This window comes from Populus trichocarpa, chromosome 5 (assembly GCF_000002775.5).
Source record: "Populus trichocarpa isolate Nisqually-1 chromosome 5, P.trichocarpa_v4.1, whole genome shotgun sequence".
Taxonomy (NCBI): domain Eukaryota; kingdom Viridiplantae; phylum Streptophyta; class Magnoliopsida; order Malpighiales; family Salicaceae; genus Populus; species Populus trichocarpa.
This window is the reverse complement of record NC_037289.2, coordinates 20,627,826-20,653,067: the sequence shown is the minus strand read 5'-3', so window position 1 is coordinate 20,653,067 and position 25,242 is coordinate 20,627,826. Positions and strand designations below refer to the sequence as shown.

General features: G+C 30.9%; 1 protein-coding gene across 3 annotated transcripts; it reads left to right on the top strand.

Moving 5' to 3' along the window:
* The first annotated feature begins 4,816 nt into the window (after positions 1–4,816).
* Positions 4,817–16,189, top strand: LOC7492506 (laccase-15). 3 transcript variants are annotated; one of them, XM_052452703.1, is made up of 7 exons: positions 4,817–5,095; positions 12,635–12,692; positions 13,004–13,155; positions 13,269–13,513; positions 13,606–13,734; positions 14,717–15,661; positions 15,792–16,189. In XM_052452703.1, the coding sequence occupies exons 1-7, from the start codon at positions 5,055–5,057 to the stop codon at positions 15,920–15,922; spliced, it is 1,701 nt and encodes a 566-aa protein (XP_052308663.1). In that variant the 5' UTR covers positions 4,817–5,054; the 3' UTR covers positions 15,923–16,189. The 3 variants fall into 3 exon arrangements, with proteins under 3 accessions (XP_052308663.1, XP_052308662.1, XP_002307537.3); XM_052452702.1 differs by lacking the exon at positions 12,635–12,692 and having other exon boundaries at positions 4,817–5,153; XM_002307501.4 differs by lacking the exons at positions 12,635–12,692; positions 13,004–13,155; positions 13,269–13,513; ... (1 more) ...; positions 14,717–15,661; positions 15,792–16,189 and adding exons at positions 5,855–6,006; positions 6,120–6,364; positions 6,454–6,582; positions 7,624–8,568; positions 8,700–9,041 and having other exon boundaries at positions 4,819–5,153.
* The last annotated feature ends 9,053 nt before the right edge of the window (positions 16,190–25,242 follow it).

Below are 25,242 nucleotides of genomic sequence, written 5' to 3'. Positions count from 1 at the left end.
AAATAAATAAAAAAAACAGAATTGTATTTTCATCCTCTTTCAATCGCCAACAATGGATTATGTTCCGAGAATTAATTCTATGGAAGAAAACAAGATTATTTATCTCTGATTTGCTTTGATTTTGTTTTTTTTTTTTACCATAGATTTTGTCATCCTACATATAATTAAGTGGCAACATCTTGATGCAATTTGGCACTGTAATAAACGTAAACCAACCACTAGTCTGCCTTCTTTGATTTGATTTGATTTTTCTTTCCTTTCCTGTGTTTTCTTTTTACCTCAAGCTACTAATTTACCATGGCTTCCAATATTTTAATCTTTCCTGGCTCTAAAAAATATATGCATTTTTTTTGTTCTTAAAGGCAAAATGATCTTGAATGATGACAAATGAAGACTTGAAACCTTATTTCCTGTTGAAGAAAATAAAATTAAAAAAAAAAGAAAAAAATGGGAATTTAGAGGTTTCAACTAGCAATGAAAATGATTAATCTTTTGAAGAAGAAGAAGAAGAAGAAGAAGAAGAGAGTTTTTGTTATTATATTGCATTTAAATTACTTAATTAATTATGTTTTATGTTGTTTTGTTATTTTATTACGCTTAGATTTTGTAATTTATCAAATCTTTTGGCTTAATTTGTTTTTCATTGATTCTTTACCTTATGTTTTGCGTTCCTTCTTCCTGAGGTTCATTTTTCCTTTGCCGTACCAGATTTTTTTCTCTCATAGTTCTTTCATTTGTTTTGGTGCAGTTGTTTTTGAATTTTTTACTTTTCTGCTATGGCTTTTCTTATATTTCTTTTCAATATATTCATGACTATATATATATATATATATGCAAGCACCTCACTTCCTTCTTCGAGTTGTCTCTGCCTCTAGTGCGTTTTTCCTTTGCTAAGTCGAATTCTTAATTTCTCAATATTGTGCTTCTAATTTTTTCATTGCGATATTTTCATCCATTTATTTGCTTTGTTGTTGGTTTTTTTTTTTAAAAAAAAAAACTAAAAATACAATTGACATGCTTGATGCTACCCATTCGTTGTTGCTGCTTTTATTTAATTAAGGTTTTTCTTCCTACTATTCTTGGTTAGAACCAAATTGTGTGCGCTTTTCTATGGTGTTTTTGACTTTTTTTTTTTTTTTACATTGTGCGTATGCTCTTTATTTTGAGATTGTCCAAGGTAAAAGTCATTGTTTTAGAATTGGAAGAACGGTCTTGCCTAAGTTCTTTCTGGATGATGTTGCCTAAGATTTGATATGATTTAACCATCTAATTTATACCTACCAAAACTCTTTCAGCTTTTGGATTGAATTTGAGGTCAATTTGATGAAATAAGATTTAGGTTTATGGTATAAAAAATAATTAGAAGAAGTATCAAGATAAAAACAAAAAAAAATCATGAAGTTTTTCAAATTCATGCAAAACATCAATTCCATCCAAAATTTCTCCATTTACTCATTTTTAAAATTTTAGGATTGAATTTGAGGCCAATTTGGTGAAATAGAATTTAATTTTATAGTATAAAACACAATTAAAAGAAGAAGCATTAAAAAAAATAATGGGTGATTTTTTAAAATTCATGCAAAAAAAATTATTTTTTTTCAAAACTTATCCATTTACTGAGTTTAATCAAAACATGAAGACATGAAATAAAAACTTATGTTACCTTATGGTGGAGTTTGATACGAGGTTAAAAAAATAAAAATAAATTATTATAAATTTTTTTATATGATTAGTCTTCGTCTATACGATCAACTTTAATTTATATAATTATTATTTATCTATTTGAGCAATTTTAATTTATAAAATTAGTCTTTGTCAATGCAATCGACTTTCTTTTAAAATAATTTCTCATAATATTGTACATGTATAAAGAAATTTTAATAAAAATATTTTTTTTAAAATAAAATAAATTAGGTGGTGACACCTACCTAACATTTTGGTAGTATGCATTCCTTTAATTACGAGACCAACCTCAAATACCCCTTGTAATTTTTCAAGAAAGCATCCCTAAATTCGCACCCAAACCATTTCAACTTATTATCCATAATTACTAAAACACGTCAACATCCTTTTTCATACTATTAATTTGTATCTCAAATATAATTTCAAATTTTCTTCATATTTTCAACTCCCATTTAGATACAATTTCACATTTTTTTACTACAATTATTCATCCAACATATATTTTTTTATTTTACTAACTTGTTAAGAAAGATCTAAATACACAACCATTTAGATTACAAACTCCCAATCAATTTTTTAAGCATAAACAACATCATTAAAAATATTAAACATTTACATAATTCCATCAATTTCTATATTTTTATTTTCTGACATTTAATAAACATAAACCAATATCCAAACAACTTGTTCTCCATGAATCACAATCAAAGATAACAAACTACCACCATCATACCAATCCAATTTAAGCATAACAACATCATTTAAACATTAAAATTTACACAATTTCATCTATTTCCATACTTTCATTTTCTCACATTTAAATAGTGAATGCAAAATGTTACTTAAAATTCTACTTAGATGATGTTGGATATATGTTGAGATCAGAGTTTATCACTCGTATTGAAGTACTTTAGTACCTAAAAGAGCTATTCAACTTAAGATAATTTTCATTAAGTAATGCAACTTAAAAGATTTTTGGTGTTATGAAGTAAATTTTAATTAATTTTTAGAATTGAAATTCAAGAAATAAGGGAATCTAATGTTTCCACAACAAAAGGGATCAAAAATTTAGAAATTAAAAAATTTAAAAACCAATCTAAATCTTAGTGAAAAATTTTAAACAGTCACCTAATTTCTTTGCTCTATTAATTCTACTATTTTTTAACAAATCAAAAGTAATCCGTCATCAATTTAGCCACATGAAGATTTAATCGAGAAAAAAAAGTTTTTAGGATAAAAAAAAATATATCTATAATGTAATGTGAAGTATCACTTTACATGGTAATTCCACCATGTCTTCTAGTGTTTTACTGTAACCTGTTTAGAAGTGTGATTGTAATTGTTTTTTAAAATATTTTTTATTTAAAAATATATTAAAATAATATTTTTTATTTTATAAAAATAAATTAAAGCAGGTATAATCTTTTGGATCAGCAGGCAGAACATAACGCGGGTTTGGTGGGATGGGAAGCTTTCAACCTGCTGTCAAACATTTATTTTTAGTTTGTTACGTGTCTGTAAATAAACGTTGATGATTTCCACAACGATTTCAAATGTACAAGGTTTTTCTCAATGTTCGGTGTAAAGCGATCCTCTCTTTCTATATACCAAATCGAAATTGGACACCTGCAATGAATTATTACACGCAACTATAGGTTAACACAAATAAATAAATAAATTGTGCATAATAAAATAAAAACAGACGATAGAAAATTGTGCAAAATAAGCAAATGATTTAATGTGAAATTCCCAATATGTATTTATTTTTTTCTGTAGAAAATCAACTGTAAATGAGCTTAAATCCCCAAAACTTATTCAAACGATTCTTTACCCTTTTTCTTATATTTTATTGTAAACTTATTTTTAGTTATTTTAAATGATATAAGAATATTACATACATTTCTCAAATAAAGAAAGAAAGAATATTATGTAATTATTAGATAGAAATTGTATCCAAGTGTTTAACTAATACAAAAATAATTAAATTAAATGAACATCATCAAAATCAAGAAAAATCTTTCAGATTTAATTAAAAAAAATACTCGAAACATATTGTGAACGTGTTTGTCTTTGTCGAGGAAGTTTTTGAAAGTCCACCTTCGAAACCAGAATGAGAAATATATGATGTTAACTTTATGGGCAGCCATAGCATTAATACCCGAAAATGAAGCGTATGGAGACTAAACATTAATAAAGTTGTCACACACCAAAACATTGAATATTGTTTGCTACACTATGAGAAAATTAAATGATTAGGTTCTTATCTTGACCATGAAAAAAAATGAGAATATTATGTAACTTCTTAGTGGGTTATTATCTTAATTATTTTTAATTTAATTATTTTTATTGTATTATTTAAGATTTTTTTAGGTTTTAAGTTTCTGACAAACTCAATATATAGTTTGAAGAATACGAGTATAGTTTTTTCTTTTGACTTGTTAGTTGTTTTTGTTTTCAGAACCAAATTAGACTTGAAAGCTACTATTTCAAGATTTTTTTTTAATTTTTTTTGTTGTTTTGAATTTTTTTTAATTTAAATTATGATTTACTAATTATAAATTTTTTTTCTTAATTTAAAAATCCTCACATGCTAGCAAAAGAGAATTTATGAATATGTAATCTTCAACTTGTCCCTGATCCTACATTTAATTTAAAAGAGAATTTTTTTAGGTTCCCTGATCCTACATTTCTTCTTAATTTGTAGACAATTAGATTAGCGAATAGTCTAGTTCGTCTTCCTCTTCAATCTCCTATTCTTCGAATATGTAATCTTCAACAACTTGTCCCTCCTCCAAAGACACAAGATTAAAAAAATAACTTCCCACAAGGGAGTCTTTGTAGATGATTCCAGTCGCTAAGAATTTTTGTTGTTGGAAGCCATTTTTTGAATAAGAGATTTCTTCATTAATTAGGGTTATTTTTTTTTGTCCCGACTTTGATTTTCTTGTTTGATCTCGATAATAAATCAGCATCCTCAGTGTTTTTTTCCCACATGCTCCTATGTAGAATTGTTTTTCCACCTACTCCATTTTTTGGTACGGGAATTGATGTTGTTAGCTGCGCTAAAGCCAAAAACAAATGATAACGAGTCGCACTCAGCTTTGACAATGTTAGAGCAGAGTCAAACAATCGAGTAACAGTGATATCGAGAGTGGAGAGAGAGAGAGACACGGCCACTCAAACCCCATAGTTTTCGAAGTAGTTAATGAAGCACTTTGCATCTAATTGGGTGTTGAGAAATACAAAATCATCATGAACTTCTCCAGCTAAATTGTCGTCTTGCTCCTTATTACCCATATAAATACCGGCATAAGATAGCTCGGTTGGTCATCAAGAGTGAAACAAGAATATATTCGTTGCTAAGAAAATATATGATGGCAATCAATAGAGTTCTAGCCTTTCAAATTTTAAGGTTTCTATTGTTCGGTGGTTTCCTATGTTGCCAAGCTATAGTTCATCATACTTTTGTGGTATGTACTACGTGCTGATTTTTTTTTTTTTTTTTTCATGCGATCATCTTCGTAACATAAGCTCAACTTTCTTTTTATGATAAGGAAAAATGTTGACATTAAGAAGAAATTTAAAATACTATATTTAGTACTATATATTTCATCATTTGGAATAGCTTGTAGATACACTTCAAATTAAACGTTTTAGGATATTGATTTAAATGCTCTAGCTAGATTCTAGAATGATCATAGGTGCACGGCCACAATGTTTTTTTTTTCACTTCTTTTTCCAAATATAGACAAGGGCACTTAATGGCCAGAAGGCCAAAAATGTCTCGGCAATAAATTAATTGGTTTAATTTATCATCATTCCTTCATTTTGGTCCTTCGCTGCTAGCTATGTGTGTTGTTTTAAAAAAGAAAAAAGAAAAAACGTTCTGATGTTTTTTTATCTATATTTGTTGATTTTTTCATCTTTTATTATTTGTTTTCTGTTTTTATATTATTCTGTTTTCTTCTTTGCTTTTTTTTCTTGTATCTTGTGTTTTACTATTTTCTGTTAGCCCTTTTATTATATATATCAACTTCTTCCCCCCACCCCCCCCCCCAAAAAAAAAAAAAAAAAAAAAAAACAGGTACGCGTAATAACTAGGAGATTAGATGTTTTACTTTATAAGCTCATTTATAATTTGTAGTTTTGCGTATGTGCACATTCATTGTAGGTAAAAGATGTTCCATACACAAGACTCTGCAGCACCAAGAACATAATGACCGTCAATGGACAGTTTCCTGGCCCGACACTATACGTTACTAAAGGAGAAACCATCATCGTGGATGTTATTAACAAGAGCCCTCACAACATCACCATTCACTGGTAAGTCCCTCTATATATATCTGATCTTCTGTCTGGAAATTTGGGTTGTTTACCCTGCAAATCCACGATATGCATGGCGGCAGAGATAACAATATTAACACTGTCAATCCTAGGCATGGAGTGAAACAACCAAAATATCCATGGTCAGATGGTCCTGAATATATCACACAGTGTCCAATTCAACCAGGAGGAAAATTCAGTCAGAGGGTCATATTCTCTAACGAAGAAGGAACATTATGGTGGCATGCTCACAGTGACTGGACACGAGCAACTGTTTATGGTGCGATTGTCATATATCCCAAGAAAGGAACCGAATATCCTTTCCCTATGCCTCATGCAGACGTGCCGATTATTCTAGGTATTCTAGCATCAATTTTAAAAGAAAACTTCGGTTCTTAAAGCCGTGGAAGATTTGAATGCATTGACCACTGATTTCATGAAATGCAGGAGAGTGGTGGAAGAAGGACATATTTGAAATCTTTGATCAATTTCGTGCCTCGGGAGCAGACCCAAATGTCTCTGATGCTTACACAATCAATGGTCAACCTGGTGATCTTTATCCTTGCTCAAAATCGGGTACAATGCCACTATACAATTGCTTAGATTTTCTATTTTACTTTTGCCTTATATTTCTTTAATATCCAGAGCAATCCTACCCCTTTGATTCAGCTTTGTTTTTTTTTTCTTTCAAGAAAAAATTGTGTTTAGATGTATTACAAAATGTATTTGGTTTAAAAACACGTTTTTCTAGTGATTTTTAATGGTTTTAAAATACTGATGTGAAAAATTTTAAAAAATACATTTTCAAAGAAAAATTATTTTTGAAAAGTATCATGTGGTTGTATTTGTTTTTGCAGTCCAACGATGTTTTTGAAAAGTTTTGAATTTTTTTTTTCAAATTAATTTTTTTTAGTATTTTTGAATCGTTTTGATATGCTTATATCAAAAATAAAAATAAAAATAAACAAGATTATTTTGATATATTTTCAAGAGAAAAACACTTTGAAAAATAATTTTTCCCACAATTTCAAACGAGCTATGCACCATAATATCAAACACACACAAAGAGTTCTATTCAAACTTGATTTTTATTTTTGTTTTTGTTAAATTTTTTTCTTTATTTTTAGATGATATTGAGATATTTCATAAACATACACTTAGTGAAAAATAATGGAGGGGGAAATTGGAACTAAAGTACAAGATGGGGGCCTGGTTGGAATAAAATAAAAGATGGGGGAGACTGATTGGAAGAAGATTAAAGAGATAGGATTTAATTGGAATAGATCAAAGGTTTTAGATGAAAATGAGATAGTATATAAACCTGTGGGGCAAATTGAAAGTTACCCATGATTTCTTAGAAGCCTATTATTTCCTCCCGGCCCAGACAATCAAATGGTTATTGCCATTGCATCCTTAATATATTACATGTTCATGTTTTATTATTATTATTATTATTATTATTGTTGTTGTTGTTGTTGTTATTGTTGTTGTTGTTGTTGTTATTTCAAACGTGAGATTCGACTTGAAATTTGTTGAGAGAGGGAAGAATCTACAGCTCAATGGAACGTTTGTATTGTTAAAAGCTATTAAATCGAAACCTTGTCTTTCTAACTGCAGATACATTCAAGCTATCGGTGGACTATGGCAAGACTTACCTTCTTCGTCTAATTAACGCTGCCCTTCAAGACATTCTCTTTTTCTCCATCACCAATCATCAAGTCACAGTGGTCGGCACAGATGCCAGCTACACTAAACCACTGAAAGTTGATTATATAGCAATATCACCTGGCCAAACCATTGATGTTTTATTAGAAGCAAACCAACCACTGGACCACTATTACATGGCTGCAAAAGTTTACTCTAGTGCCAATGGTGTGCAATATGACAACACAACAGCCACAGCCATTGTCCAGTACAATGGCAACTACACTCCATCCTCCACTCCCTCATTGCCATACCTTCCTTATTTTAATGACACGACTGCATCGGTTAATTTCACTGGCCGTCTTAGAAGCTTAGCTGATAATAACCATCCAATTTATGTCCCCATGAGCATAAGCACTCCATTATTTTTCACTGTTTCTGTTAATATATTTACGTGTGCAAACACTTCTTGTGGGGCGAATCAGTCTAGACTAGCTGCTAGTGTGAACAACATAAGCTTTCAAACACCTACACGTATGGATATACTAAGAGCTTATTATAATCAAATCAATGGTGTTTACGGTGATCACTTTCCTGATAAACCACCATTGTTCTTCAATTTCACTGCGGATACTATCCCATTGATTTATAAGACACCATCAAAAGGTACAGAAGTGAAAGTGCTCGAGTATAACTCGACGGTGGAGATTGTTTTTCAGGGGACAAATGTGGCTGCTGGCACTGATCATCCTATGCACATACATGGAACAAGCTTCTATGTTGTTGGTTGGGGATTTGGCAACTTCGACAAGGATAAAGACCCTTTGAGATACAATCTTGTTGACCCTCCTCTTCAAAATACCATTGTCATTCCCAAAAATGGCTGGTCTGTTATAAGATTCAAAGCTACCAATCCTGGTAAATATAAGTAGCATAACCAGTTAAAATATATAATAACCAGCAAAGTATGATATTAAGAGTGTTATTTCTCTTTATTACCTTGATTACGAGGCAGATCTAACATCATGTGTCTATTTTATTTGTAACAGGAGTATGGTTCGTGCACTGCCATCTGGAGCGTCATCTGTCATGGGGTATGGAGATGGCATTCATAATCAAGAACGGTCGAGGCAAGAAAGCCCAAATGCTACCACCACCTCCCTATATGCCACCGTGTTAAACGCTTCTTGTTTGTTTAGCATATGTTATGCCAATTATTTGGTTGTATTATTAATTTATTATTGTATGATTTGCAAGGATACTGTAATCCTAGTTCTGCTATTATATTGTAAGCTGGGAAATATCCTAGGTGCATGTAGGTTTTGATTATTTCTATTTCGTAGCCGCAGTACCGGCCTCTGCAATAAAACTCATACCTGCATGAATAAATATTTTCATGGGTGATCACCCCTCTTAAGGCTTTATATAATTTGTACCTATAATCTAGATGATTAGCGTGTGTGTGTGGGATCGTTAAGTTTTTTCAAAAACGATTTTTTTTTAATACTTTTGGGAGCACTCGAAACAAAGGCAACAGATCGTGTGGCATGATAGGAAAATATTTTTTCTCTTTAATTCAAATTATTGGAAGTGTTTACAATATTTAGTTTGGTTTCTCCTAGCTTTTATTCAAAAATCATGTTCCTAATAAAAAAAAAGACGTATTTTTATTAAATTTAAAAAATGAATAAAAAAGATATGTTTGCTAAAAAATACCTTTTTTTTGTGAATATGTATTTTTATTCACTGCAAGGACAGTACAGAAGAAAAATATTCACTGAAAACTTAATTTCCATTAATTTCCCCCTTTCATACGGCAGCATAAAAGAATTAGCCAGGACGTGTTTTTTTGTGATAAATTTCCAATGTGATCTTAGGAGTTAGATACATGCATGTAACCACTAAAAAATACTATATATGTGCTATCATTTATTTGTTTATTTATTTTTGTATTTTAAAAATATTTTAAACTTCGTAATATATAGGAAGTCTGCTCTAACATAAACTATGAGATCATTACGTGCGTGCATGGCTTAGAATGAGTCAAAAAAATTAAGTGCTAACATTAGAGGAGCTAGCTAGCTAGCTACAGCCTACGATGAGTTGCAAAACGGTAAAATATTGCCCGTTTGGTAAAACATTTTTTTGGAATTATTTCATAAGCTAAAGTTTCACGTAAGTGCACATAAAGATGTTGCTCCTCCTGGTTAGTTCCTCAACATAATAAAATTACCATTGGTATTTATGGGCAATATTATTTTTTTTTTTATGGAAATGTAATTCAAACCATATTTTTTAAAATTAAATTTTTTATTAAATTTTTTTTATATATATTTTTTATTTTAATACGTTGATGTTAAAAATAATTTTTAAAACTTAAAAGTCATGTTTTCTTTAGTAGATCTAGAAGAAAATTTAATAATAGCAAAATCTAGTCACTTTTATTTCGTGGAAGTAATCGATCGTGCATCATTCTTCAAGAAATCGTGCTGTTCCTTGACCAACAATGCCCAAAGAGAGATTCTTTCGTGTTAATCCAGTGGAATCAGCAGATTATTAAACTCCACGTACAAAGTTGTATCGCTTTCAAGATTTTGAGAAATATCCTTTTATCATACGACTGTTAGCTACATTCAAAACTTCTTCAACTAAGGAAAAGTCAACAAAATAGTTTTTTCATAGTGAAAATTTCATATGATTTTATTGTTTTATATTAGTTATTATTATTTTTTGGTTAAATATTAGTTTTGTGGTTATTTTCAATTTCTTTTCTGTGATTATATCTCGATCTCATGATCTAGATTATAAGTTTTGCATGTTTTTTTGTTAATATAACTTTTTTTTATTTGTGTTTGATTTCTAAGTAATTATTTTAACTCATCTATTATTATTATTATTATTATTATTATTATTATTATATATATAAATGAACTTTATTTTTTAAAATAAAAAATACTTATTTTTAAATAATATTTCTGATATGTTGGGCCTTGCATAATATTTTTTTATGGTGTGAGTTTATTCAATCAATTTCATTTGTGTTTCTATTAATTTTTATTAATTTTTATTGATTTAAATAAACAAGTTTAGTAAATATAATTAGCTAAATGTCTTAATTTTGGTGATTGAATATCTTAATTTAGATCTATCTCTTAATGTTTTTCTATTTTTTGTTATTATTAATATTTTTTAAAATATAATTAGTTGATTGCATTGATTTTTTGAATTTTTTATTAAAATAAACATATTAAAATAACCTGTATATTTAAATTTATTTTTTAAAAAAATCAACAACCTGTTAGATAGCCAGATCAGTTAATATATCAGCCGAGGAAGGTCCATTTCATTGGTCTGTATTGACATCCTATGAACACCTCATCTGTTGAAAACACGACATTTCACGCGAATCCAAAGAATCATTCATGGCCGTCTTTGAAAAATCACATAAGAAACGCACGGTTTCATTGATTAATTAAACAATTAGTTAATTAATAGTAAAATGGCAAGACCAAGAATAATTATGACTGTGACTGGCAATGACAGCAGGCGTATCCAAGTTTGCCCTTCGCGTGACAAGATAAATTTACTAATCACTCTTTGACGAAACTTGAAATTAACAAATCAAATGCAAACAAATTACTCAAAATATATAGTATACTTTAGACCATTTAATTGCGCCGATTAATGTGTAATATTTAAATAAGTTGTTCTTACTCTTTGTATCTCAATTTATTCCTCTTTGTTGCAAATCATTGCAAACTATTCTTGAGTAGTGGGAATATTGTGAAATAAAGAATAGGATGGATGAGTCATGATTAAGATTGAATTTGATGAAATGAATGAAGTTATCATGACTTGGTATGTTACTAGTACAAATAAAACTCTATTAAAATTTTGATAGTGGATATATATATATATATATATATATATATATATAAAAGAAATCTACTTGATGCTTATCAAATATTTACAAATAATTAAAATGATTCGTGAACGAGATGATATAAAAATACTCTAAAAAACTGAGGGGTTACATCAATATATTCTTAATTATTTTAAGAATTTAATAATTTAATATTTTTATAATATTTTAAATTAATTATTAAAAAAATTAAATTAAAAAAAATCAAAAATAGAAATAGACTCATGCACCTAGCCTTAGAACATGTTTGGGAACGTGGTGCAAACCGCGTTTCCAAAAAATTTAAATTTGTATTTTAGTTAAAATTTAATATGGTTTGTATGTTTTGGATCGTTTTGATGTGCTGATGTCAAAAATAATTTTTAAAAATAAAAAAATATCATTGACATGCATTTCGACATAAAAAATTATTTAAAAAGCAACCGCTATCACATTGCTAGACACTCTCTAAATAAAAAATCACAAGCATTCCTGAGTTTTTAGCAAACTCCCGGTCATCCTGGTTAGTGCATTTAGCGAGAAAAAAATTGTTCCCCAGATCTCCTTATCTTAGGGTTATTTTTTGTCCCGACTTTGACTTTCTTGTTTGATCTCGATTATAAATCAGCTTCCTCAGTGTTTTTTCTTCCACATACTCCTATGTAGAATTGTTTTTCCACGTACTCCATTTTCTGGTACGGGAATTCATGTTGTTAGCTTTCACTAAAGCCAAAAACAAATGCTAACGAGTCACACTCAGCTTTGACAATGTTAAAGCAGAGTCAAACAATCGAGTAACAGTGATTATATCGAGAGTGGAGAGAGAGAGAGAGAGAGAGAGAGAGAGACGTTCACTCAAACCCCATAGTTTTCGAAGTAGTTAATGAACACTTTGCATTTAATTGGGTGTTGAGAAATACAAAATTATCTTGAACAATTCTCCAGCTAAATTGCCGTCTTGCTCCTTGTTACCTATAAATACCGGCATAACAGCTCGGTTGGTCATCAAGAGTGAAACAAGAATATATTCGTTGCTAAGAAAATGATACCAATCATGAGAGTTCTAGCCTTCCAAATTTTAAGGTTTCTATTATTTGGTGGTTTCCTATGTTGCCAAGCTATAGTTCATCATACTTTTGTGGTATGTACTATGTGCTGATTTTTTTTTTTTTTTCATGCGATCTAACATAAGTTCAACTTTCTTTTTATGATATGAAAAGGAAAAATGTTAACATTAAGAAGAAATAGATTCTAGAATGATCATCGGTGCACGGGTCACATTCTTTGTTCTATTTTATTTTTAGCTATCTTCTGTTACTCTTTTATTATATCGACTTTTTCCAAAAAAAAAAAAAAAACTGGTACGTACACGTAATAACTAGGAGATTAGATGTTTTACTTTATAAGCTCATTCATAATTTGTAGTTTTGCGTATGTGCACATTCATTGTAGGTAAAAGATGTTCCATACACAAGACTCTGCAGCACCAAGAACATAATGACCGTCAATGGACAGTTTCCTGGCCCGACACTATACGTCACTAAAGGAGAAACCATCATCGTGGATGTTATTAACAAGAGCCCTCATAACATCACCATTCACTGGTAAGTCCCTCTATATACATCTGATCTTCTGTCTGGAAGTTTGGGTTGTTTACCCTGCAAATCCACGATATGCATGGCGGCAGAGATAACAATATTAACACTGTTAATCCTAGGCATGGAGTGAATCAGCCAAAATATCCATGGTCAGATGGTCCTGAATATATCACACAGTGTCCAATTCAACCAGGAGGAAAATTCAGTCAGAGGGTCATATTCTCTGATGAAGAAGGAACATTATGGTGGCATGCTCACAATGACTGGACACGAGCAACTGTTTATGGTGCGATTGTCATATATCCCAAGAAAGGAACCGAATATCCTTTCCCTGCGCCTCATGCAGACGTGCCGATTATTCTAGGTATAATAGCATCAATTTTAAAAGAAAACTTCAGTTCTTAAAGCCGTGGAAGATTTGAATGCAGTATTGACCACTGATTTCATGAAATGCAGGAGAGTGGTGGAAGATGGACATATTTGAAATCTTTGATCAATTCCGTGCCTCGGGAGCAGACCCCAATGTCTCTGATTCTTACACGATCAATGGTCAACCCGGTGATCTTTATCCTTGCTCAAAATCGGGTACAATGCCACTGTACCATTGCTTAGATTTTCTCTTTTCATTTTGCCTTATATTTCTTTAGCATCCAGAGTACTACCCCTTTGATTCAGCTATGTTTTTTTTTAGGAAAAAAATTGTGTTTAGATGCATTACAAAAATGTATTTAGTTTTTTAAAAATATTATGTTGATGTTTTTTTAGTGATTTTTAATGGTTTTAATATGGTAGGGTGAAAAAAATTTTAAAAACATAATTCCAAGCAAAAATCACTTTTGAAAAGTACCATACAACTGAGTTTGTTTTTGCAGTTCGCTTTTGAAAAATTTTAATTGTTTTTAAATTAATTTTTTAAATTTTTTTGGATCGTTTTGATGTATTTATATTAAAAAAAATTTTAAAAAAATTATTTTAATACATTTTCAAGTGAAAAATACTATGAAAAACAATTTTTACCATCATCTTAAACACGCAAAAAAAATTATATTGAAGCTTAATTTTTCTTTTTGTTTTTGTTAATTCAATTTTTTAATATTTTTTTTCTTTATTTTTAGATGATATTGAGATATTTTATAAACACACACCCACTGAAAATGAACGGAGGGCGGAAATTGGAACAAAAGTAAAAGATGGGGGGCTGGTTGGAATAAAATAAAAGATGGGGGGCTGATTGGAAGAAGATGAAAGAGTTAGGATTTAATTGGAATAAATCAAAGGTTTTAGATGAAAATGAGCAATATATAAACCTGTGGGGCAAAATGAAAGTTACCCATGAATTCTTAGAAGCCTATTCTTTCCTCCCGGCCCAAACAATCAAATGGTTACTGCATTGCATCCTTAATATATTACATGTTAATTTGTGTTTTATTATCATCATCATCATCATTCTTATTTCAAACGAGAGATTCGACTTGAAATTTGTTGAGAGAGGGAAGAATCTATAACTCAGTGGAACGTTTGTATAGTTTAAAGCTATTAAATCAAAACCTTGTCTTTCTAACTGCAGATACATTCAAGCTATCGGTGGACTATGGCAAGACTTACCTTCTTCGCCTAATTAATGCTGCCCTTCAAGACATTGTCTTTTTCTCCATCACCAATCATCAAGTCACAGTGGTCGGCACAGATGCCAGCTACACTAAACCACTGAAAGTTGATTATATAGCAATATCACCTGGCCAAACCATTGATGTTTTATTAGAAGCAAACCAACCACTGGACCACTATTACATGGCTGCAAAAGTTTACTCTAGTGCCAATGGTGTGCAATATGACAACACAACAACCACAGCCATTGTCCAGTACAATGGCAACTACACTCCATCCTCCACTCTCTCATTGCCATACCTTCCTTATTTTAATGACACAACTGCATCGGTTAATTTCACTGGCCGTCTTAGAAGCTTAGCTGATAATAACCATCCAATTCATGTCCCCATGAGCATAAGCACTCCATTATTTTTCACTGTTTCTGTTAATATATTTACGTGTGCAAACACTTCTTGTGGGGTGAATCAGTCTAGACTAGCTGCTAGTGTGAACAACATAAGCTTTCAGACACCTACACGTATGGATATACTAAGAGCTTATTATAATCAAATCAATGGTGTTTATGGTGATCACTTTCCTGATAAACCACCACTGTTCTTCAATTTCACTGCGGATACTATCCCATTGATTTATGAGACACCATCAAAAGGTACAGAAGTGAAAGTGCTCGAGTATAACTCGACGGTGGAGATTGTTTTTCAGGGGACAAATGTGGCTGCTGGCACTGATCATCCCATGCACATACATGGAACAAGCTTCTATGTTGTTGGTTGGGGATTTGGCAACTTCGACAAGGATAAAGACCCTTTGAGATACAATCTTTTTGACCCTCCTCTTCAAAATACCATTGCCGTTCCCAAAAATGGCTGGTCTGTCATAAGATTCAAGGCTACCAATCCTGGTAAATATAAGGAGCATAACCAATTAAATATACAATAACCAACAAAGTATCATATTAAGAGTATTATTTCTCTTAATTACCTTGATTACGAGGCAGATCTAACATCATGTGTCTATTTTATTTGTAACAGGAGTATGGTTCGTACACTGCCATCTGGAGCGTCATCTGTCATGGGGTATGGAGATGGCATTCATAATCAAGAACGGTCGAGGCAAGAAAGCCCATATGCTACCACCACCTCCCTATATGCCACCATGTTAAACGCTTCTTGTTTGTTTAGCATATGTTATGCCAATTATTTGGTCGCATTATTAATTTATTATTGTATGATTTGCAAGCATACTGTAACCTAGTTCTGCTATTCTGTTGTAAAGCTGGGAAATATCCTAGGTGCATGTAGGCTTTGGTTATTTCTATTCGTAGCTGCAGTACCGGCCTCTGCAAGAAAACTCATACAATAAGACCACCTCAAAAAAAAATTTAATTTTCTCTGGGTAGGTCACCCATGACAATTCGACCATTTCAAAATCTCAGAATTTTCAAAAGAAAAATCTTCCAGTTTTTACTTTGAGTGCGCTTTCTAGGCCTCAAAAGGATTCATCATTTCTAAATATGATGAGTCCATCATCTCTCAGTCTTCTTTTTCTTCTTTACAACGCTTACTATCTAAAGTCTCTTACGAGACTTTCTATCGTAAGCATTGTAAAGAGGGGGGCAACTGTCATAACCCAATTCTGGGTTATTCCCCAAAAATCAATTCACTGTTTTTCAAAATAAAAATAAAAAAATAAAATAAAGGCTGGCAACGTGGAGAAAGCAGACCGGGAAATCAAGCTACAATTTTTTAAGGAAATTCAAGGCCTAATTGTACACCATTATGCCCAAAAATGGAAAAAAAAATGCAAATTCAAGGTCAAATTAAATGATTATTGGACGAATTTGCATAAAAATTAAGTCCAATGACATAATTAAATTTTTAATAGGCGTATTTGATTTAATCATGGGCCAAATTAAATTTTAATTATGTTTAAGAATTAATTTGGGTCCAGTTAAAGGATTTAATTAAGTGCAAGGACTTAATTATACTTTAAATGGGTCAAATTAATTTTATTTGGGGCTTAATTGGTGAAAACGTAAGTTTGGGAGCCTAATTTGGGCTTAATTGAGAAGATTGGAATTTTAAGAGACCAAATGTAATTTTTACCAAGTTAATTGATTGAAATTAGGGGCCAAATTGCAAGAAAATTGAAGTTTTGGGGTCAATTAGGGGTTAAATTGACAAACTTCACAGCCAAGGACAATTTTGCAACAGGCGGCCAACTATGGGGGTTCATTTGACAACATCAGGGGCAAAATCATAAGAAAATTGAAGTTTTAGGGTCAATTATAGGTGCAATTAAATCAAATTTAAAGAGGGAGGACTCAAATGAACTTTGGCCAAAATCAGAACTTTGGTACTGTTCATCTTCTTCTTTAAATCTCTGAAATAACTGCTCAAGTTACCTGCTTCGCAGGTGCATTTAATGCCTCTACACTCCACCAAATTTAACCAAACCTGCACGAAAATGATACTCTGCAGTTCCTCTACAGATCTATGTGAATAGTTCAGTCTGAATGACAACCCATCGGTGCTGGTACCGGCCTAAACATGCAAACTCAGGCAGCCAGCAGCTGCAGATTTGACAATTTAATAGTGCACCATGCCTACTTTGAGCCAACGGTTGGGATCCTTCCCATCTGAATCAAGGGCTGAAATTTGACCCCGGTGCAGACGAGATTACCCTCTTCCACCGCCTATAAATAGAGGCTGAGTTTATGGCCTGATGGAGGAGAAAATCTGGTCCAAAATCAGCCAAAAAACCAGCCATTTTCCTTGTTTCTGCAATTTTTCTCTTTCCTCTCCCTCTCTCTCCACCATGGCCTTCAGCCACCACCACTCTCATCACCAGTCTTCCCACCATCAGCTCCACCACAGGAAGCCAACACAACCACCAACCGACCACCAAGAGCCACCATCGGTTTCTCTCTCCTCTCTGCAGCCCCTCCCGTTTTCTTCTTCTTCTTTTGCTTCCTCTGCCACAACCGGCTTTACCACTGTCATTTCCATCAACCCAGCTCCTCACCAGTGGCAGAGCAGCGACCGTGACCTTCTCTCTCTTCTCCTTCCAGCCTTTCTCTCTCACTCTGCAACTTTTTTTCTTCTTCCTCCCACAGCCGACTCTGGCCACCATCACCTCAGCCGACGCCTCCTGAGCCACCGGCCGAACCACCTCATCACGTCCGAGACCCCCACGCCAGGCAACTTCCTTTTGCCTGCTTTGCCTCTTTCTTCCTCGGCATAGCCGCTGCATGCAGCAGCTAATTAATTAACCCATGGTTTGGGTTGGGCCAGTTATGGCCCAGCCCAAATGGCTGGGTCTGGCCCGGCCCCCATTTAAAAAAAATCCAAAAAAAATTCAAAAAAAATTTTAAAAAAAATTGTGATTTTTCTCGCATATTTTTCTACCAATTATGCATAATATCGGGTTGTATATTTACACTGTAAAATACAAATCCAGTATTAAAATACCCAGTTTTCTCCGAAATATTTCAAAAAAAATTCAAAACATTTTTTAAAAAATATTGTGTTGCATACGGCCAAATCCTAAAATTGATTCAAGCATATTTTTCATAAAAAAAAATTTCATCTTTTTCATGTTTAAAAATCCAAAAATGGATATTGTAACCAGTTTATGATTATTCATTAGGATTTGGCCAACATGTCAAAAATCTTTTTCCAATCTTTTTTTTAGGATCCAGATGTAGATTTTAATATTTGTGAGGTGTAAAATTACACGATAAAGTGCACCCTCAAGTATTAAAGATACAAGGTGTAAAAATGCGATGTTAAAATTCAGACTTTAGAACGGTTAGGATTTAACCCGATAAGGTAGAGACTCTCTCATGAAGAGAAATCTGCCTTGAGCCTTAGAAAAGACTAACGAATAGAAATCCAAACAATCAAACAACAATGCAGCCTTAGGTAGGGTGGACTGGGGGTGATGCGTCTTCCCCTTACACAACCAGTCCCTTACCCAGACTCTCGCACACCATAGGTTCCTAGTGACCATAATACTAGGTGGCGATTTCTAAAAATTAATCATAATTTTATGATTAAATCCAAAAACCCTTTCCAACACACAACACCTCACACAGGAGACACGATAGAGAGCCTCCGTCGTCGCCAGACGACGTCGCCCCGCAACATTTTTAATGAAACAGGAGCGGATTCCAGGGCTGCTTTTTTCTTTATTTTTTAAATGTGGGTATTTTTTTTATATTTTTAATATATTTTTTTAGTTGATTATTAATTTTTTTAAAGTTTATTATATAAATATTAGAAAAATATTTTATTTACAATATACATAGCCCTATATTCATATGAATTTTTTTTTATGAAATATTAAAATTTAAAATTTATTTTTTAAAAATTTTCCGGGTTGATCCAGGTTGATCCGAGTTGACCCGGGTTGACCCATAAAACCCGGGACCCAGCTCCTTGACCGGGTCAATACCTGAGCCGAGTTTGATAACTATGGATTATTCCTTAAAACTTAGAACTAAACCTTGGTAAATAATAATAATATCAAGTAATGTCAAAATTCACTTAAAGTATTGGTTATATGGCTGAATATCCTTATTTGAATCTTCCAGATTTTGGCCCCACTTTGGAAGCTCCCATTCCTTTTTCTTCTTATCATCTCTTCCACTTGAATAGTGTTTGAGATTTTGATACCGATTGTTTTTCAATGTATTAAAATAATATTTTTTTTATTTTTTAAAATTTATTTTTTACACCAACACAAAACAATTCAAAATCATAAGAAAGTAATTTCAAAAAAGAATCTAAAAAATTTAAAAAGAAAACAAAAACAAAACACTTTATTTTTCTTTTCTATGTTTTTTTTTCCTTGCAGGCCTGGCATTCTTCCAAATATTAACTATGAATTGGGCCTCATTCCAGTCAAGTTCACAATGCAGACCATGTTCGGATATCAGCCTGTGCTAGAGGTTTTTTTTTTTTTTTTTTTTTAATTTTCATAATTAATATAATAATAAAACCTGTTTAATAAGGAAGAACGAGGCCCATATAGTAGAGAAGCTGAAAACCAATCTACAGGTAGTTGGGTCCATGTATTTTCGTTAGCATCACAAGCCCGTTGTTTGTCTTAACTGAATCACCAACCACTACAATTCAGTTACTTTCGTTTTTTTCTAACTCTTGCATGCTATTTAATTCTGTGAAAAAATAAATCAAATAAAATTAAATATATTTTATTCAAGTGTTTTTATTTTTATTATAATATTTATTATATATTAACATGAAAAAAAACTAAAATTAAAAAAAAATCATGGCTAAATTGAAAAATACCCCCTTGAAAAAACAAATACGTGCCGCTTGAAACAAAAATTCTCTGGTTTATATCCTAAAAAATATGATTTTTTTACGTGGCCCTTATCTTTATGGTTTTGGAAAATTGTGAGAGAGATAGAGAGAGATCATTTGTTGTTGTTTTATATTATTTTTTATTCCTTTTGATGAAAAAATTAATAAAATCTTTGTTATTCTTTTTTTTTTACCATTGCTATACTAAACATTATGAGGATTCCTTTAAATAAATTATTCACAAAGTTTTTGTTCATTCCTATATTTTTTTTTATCTCTACCACATATAACTACAATTTAAAAATAATAAAATTACATATCGAAACTTAACTCGTTATTAAATTGGACCTTTATAGTTATTTTTATAGGAAATTATTAGTTTTTTTTTCATGTTATCTTCGACTCTTTGAGATGAAAATATTTATACATTTTGACAAACTCCATGAACATAAAAAAGAACTCTTTAGTTAAAAGATTTGTTAAAACAGTAATGATAAATTTTAGAGTCTTTTAAAAATATTTTTATTCACATTTTTATGCTATGTATGTGTTTTATAAATGTTCTTATTCAAATTTTACTCCATAATCTATCTTACTTAGGAGTATGCAATGGTCAATTAAGTGTATTAATTTCTTTTCTATTTTATTAAATCTTATTTCTCGATTCCAAGGCAAAAGGAACGGTATAGTATGCAATTGAACAATACAACATCGAGTTAGGTTTATTCATTAGTCATTCTTTTTATATAATTTAATTTTCATACAATATCAAGAGCTAATTTATTTTTATGTTTTAAAATATTAAAAAAAATTAAATAAATTTTTAATGTTTTCAAATTATTTTGATGTATATTAATGTTTAAAATAAATTTTATAAAAATTATTTTAATATATTTTTAATAAAAATCAGTTTAAAAAACAATAGCAGCTATAAACTTTATTACTCTCACTTCCCTTAGCCTTCTATACATGAGAGAACAGTTATCCTACCATCTAGGTTTTAGAAACCGCATGCTAATTAAGAATGAATATTTGATTAGTCAATGGCGATGAACTTATAGATAAATCAAACATATATACTATGTGTTAGTATAATACATTAACTCCCTCCCATATTAAAATGAATACTTAATATTAATTTGCTGCTAACACAGAGTCAATGAGTTTGCCCAATTAGGTTAATGTAAGAACATGAAGGCAACTCACCAAAAAATTTAAGAACACCAGTCGATAACAACCGGGCCACTACCAGAGGATGGTTCCTGTGATCTTTCACCACCTACTCTAACTTCTAATTGCCCAATTAGGTTATCTTTTTAATTTTAATCCAATTAACTGGCCATTGAAGGATGGACCGACAATTAAATAGACGGCTGGATCTTTTACTATTGGAAACTCTTTGACTGTAATGTATTTTTTTTAGTTGTTCATTGCAAAATAAGATTGCGTTCATTCTACTTTAATTTTTATATTATTTGTACATCGAATGATTCATTCGTGGGAAATAATGTTTTATTGTTTATGACCTTCAACAGAATCATGATTCAAAGTTTGATTTTTTTATTCAATTACACCTATTGAATACAAATTAATTAAATTAAATATAATGGACATTTTTATTAATAATATATAATTTATGAAAGTCTTTCATTGAAATATGTGAGGAGAAACATTGTTTAGCGTTCTTTTCTTCTTTTATTTTTTCACCCTAAGATTTTTTATTCTTTGGTCTCTAGCTAGATGTACAAGAAAAGATTTAATTTTATTAATTTAAAATAATTAGAGTTTCAATGACTAAATCTAAAGCTTAAAAACATATTTAATCCTATTTATTTGCCAACATAAGGAACTGATTTGCATGTTCATGGGGAGTTCATGTTCTTTCTTTTTTTTTTAATTTTGATTTCTCGATTTGTTTTTCAATTTAACCCCTTCACATTAGCTTTATTTGAGATATGACATTTGAGATTAAGTTCGGAATTTAATATTCTTTTAAAAGATCCAACTGTAAATTTAAAAACCGAGCATGTACTTAAGGGTAAGAAATTAAATACTGAATTATTAAATCAATCAACAAAAATCGCTTATTCTTACACATTAAACACTGAAGTTATTCAGAGCGGAGTACTCTCCCTGCCAAGTTATAATAATAGCCTATATATAATTTTAATTCCATCAATTTCAAGTTCTTTGGAACCATGACCAGTGAATTAACCCTTTACTGATTCAGTCAAAGCGAATTCCTTTGATTTGTCCCGTAACAGTGTGTTCTTTGCGCATACTGCTGTGTATAATAATATAATTTTTGATAATGTAATAATGTATACTTTTTAAAATATTTTTTATTTTAAAATATTTTAAAATAATATTTTTTTAATTTTTAAAATTTATTTTTGATATCAACATATCAAAATAATTAAAAACATAAAAAAATTAATTTAAAATAAAAATATTTATATTCTATAAAAATATTTTTAAAACATAAAAACATGTTAAAGTTAATAACTCCAAACATACACTTGGAGCATTAATGCACCAAACATCCAGTTTGTAAATAGTAATAGACTAGCATAGGAGTCGTTTTTGAGAATAGCACGATCATATATATATATATATATATATATATAATGAAAAATGTGAGTTATTCAAACTAATATGATCACAACTGTTAAAATAAAATAAAAATTAAAGAATCCCTCTTAAAAAATGAGTTTATAAATCATCGTAATTTCTTTCTTTTTTTAATTTTAAATGGCTAAGAATAGTGTAATTAACAAAAAAAATTATTGATTTTGTTATTTTAATAATATAATCAATAACATTATACTATATCTTAAAATTTCATCAATGTAAAATATTTTTTCGATGACTGATATTAAGAAAAAAAAAGTCAATATTAATAATTTTTGATAGAGTTTTGTACCTTGCGAATCTCAAGAAGAGGTCCCCGAATGCAGGATCCTCGGCTCCAAACTCTAAAGATTGGAAAGGAAGGAAGGGCCATTTTACGCGTCAGTTTGTGCTGCAATATCTCAGATTCCAAAGATTTGCATTCACGACGCTCTATACTCTTACACTCACGTGTACTCCCCACGGCCCCATGTTTGTTTTGCCGTGATTCTCAAGTTTCCTACTCTAGATTTCTTGACACTCTTTCTTGCTGCTTTTCCCCGCCTGAAACAGTCAACTTACTTCGTAGCCATCTAACATCAAATTAAAAAAATAAATCCCTAAAAACCACCATACTTTGACTGTGCACACTCAATTTCCAATTTAAATTAACTATTTTACCTTCGCAACACAAAACCAGTTAGCTTAGTTAGAGGGTAATTCGGTTTATTTATATAAAAATACAAATATCATTATTAAATTCATCAGAGACATAATAGTCAACACATAATATAAGCTACCTTCGCGTTTTTCTAGTTATGTGTGAGATGTTTTTCAGTAAAGAAACATCAATTTTTATAACCGTGTTGGAAGCATCATGGAGCCTCTTTTCACGTGGGGTGATGCATTTGCTGACCACATTTTCTTTTTCTTTTTCTTTTTTTCTTCTCTACACCCTTGAATTTTTTGCTGGTCATTAAAAAATTCAGGTTTATCCTTTTATTTTATGATATTTCAAGTTTAACCCTCAATGTTTTGATTTTTAATTTTGATTCTTAATCATTTTATCAAATTTTAATTTGTTTTTAATTTCATCATTGGATCTATGATTTTATTTTAATTGTTTTAAATTTGGTCTCCATTCTCTTAATTTTTATTTTTGCTTTGGATTCTTTTGTGAATTTAATTTTTCTTTTTAATTTCGTCATTCAATTCAAAAGTTGATGATATTTCAGATTTGACCCTCAATGTTTTGAATTTTAATTTTGATTCATAACTCTTTTATCAAATTTTATTTTGTTTTCAATTTAATCTTTGAATCCATAATCTTGATCTTTTTTTTTTTAGATTGGTCTCCATTCTCTTGATTTTTTTTATTTGATTCTTTTATCAATTTGATTTTTTTTTCAAATAAGGTTATTATTCTATTAATTGTTATTTTTTAAAATTAATTTGTATAATTAATTTTTTTTATTTTTTTATTCAACATTTAATTTATTGGGAGCTGGTCTCCATAGTTTTTTTTATAGTTTTTAAACTCGATTCAAGAGTTGATATGAGACAAGTATTGGAAGAAAAATCATTAGTAAAGATATTCTTATTATTTTTTATTAATCATGAATTTTATTATCTATATATATATATATAAAAGTAAACTTACAAAGTATAACTAATAAGATACTATTAATTGCTCTTTAGCGCTATGCTATAAAATTTGTCACATTTTATCGTCGTGATTCATCCTAAGACACGCTAATTAAAACACCCCCCCCCCCCCCCCCCCCCCCCCAGCTCTATGCCTTGCCATGGCCGAACAATTTCAAGTACTAAAAAAACAAAACACTGGCTTGGTCTCCACCGTCCCTACAATTCCCACTACATATCACAAATCTAATGAAGAACGCAAATTAAAAATTCAAACCCAATTGTTACGAGTACTGCAGTAGAACTTATATAAGGGAATGTAGCAGTATCAACTCCAGCAAGTTACGAAATGCATGAAAAGCGCATGTAACACAAAAATCGAAACCCACGATGGAGGAATTTAATAAGATCAGATTCCTATTTCTTTTAATTCTATGCGATCTAAATTAATACTTGAATCTATCTTTACCTGTGTTTGGCGCATGCAAATCCTTTCATGATCTCTTACTCAAAAAACCAAACACTTGACGTGCTTTTTTTAGCATTTAAAAAAAAAAAAAACCCAATATCTTGCAGAAACTAGCCAGTTTCTAGAGGCCATGTCCGCATCGACCCGTAATTGTGCAACCAACTCATGAATTTAGAGCAAAGATTATACAATGCAACATCTATACCTTGGTGTGGTGGTGCATCTGAATGTGGAATATCCAAGGATTCGATGACGAAGCCAACAATATTTCCTTCGTTTTGGCTTTACAAGCAGACCAGGACGGGGAATGTCAGGGTGAATCTAGTGAGCGTGCTTTTGTATCTTGAGAAAGGAACCAGAAATGATTTGGGCATTTAACTTGACCTTTACCGAGCAAAATTCCTTGACAAATAATTACTTTCTGTTCGTGCT

Excerpts from the sequence above, each read along its gene's own strand:
- LOC7492506 (XM_052452703.1), top strand. The coding sequence starts at position 5,055 with ATGATGGCAATCAATAGAGTTCTAGCCTTTCAAATTTTAAG. Across the intron at positions 5,096-12,634 it reads CTAGCCTTTCAAATTTTAAG|GTTTCTATTATTTGGTGGTT; the intron begins GTTTCTATTGTT and ends CCAAATTTTAAG. Across the intron at positions 12,693-13,003 it reads TAGTTCATCATACTTTTGTG|GTAAAAGATGTTCCATACAC; the intron begins GTATGTACTATG and ends CATTCATTGTAG.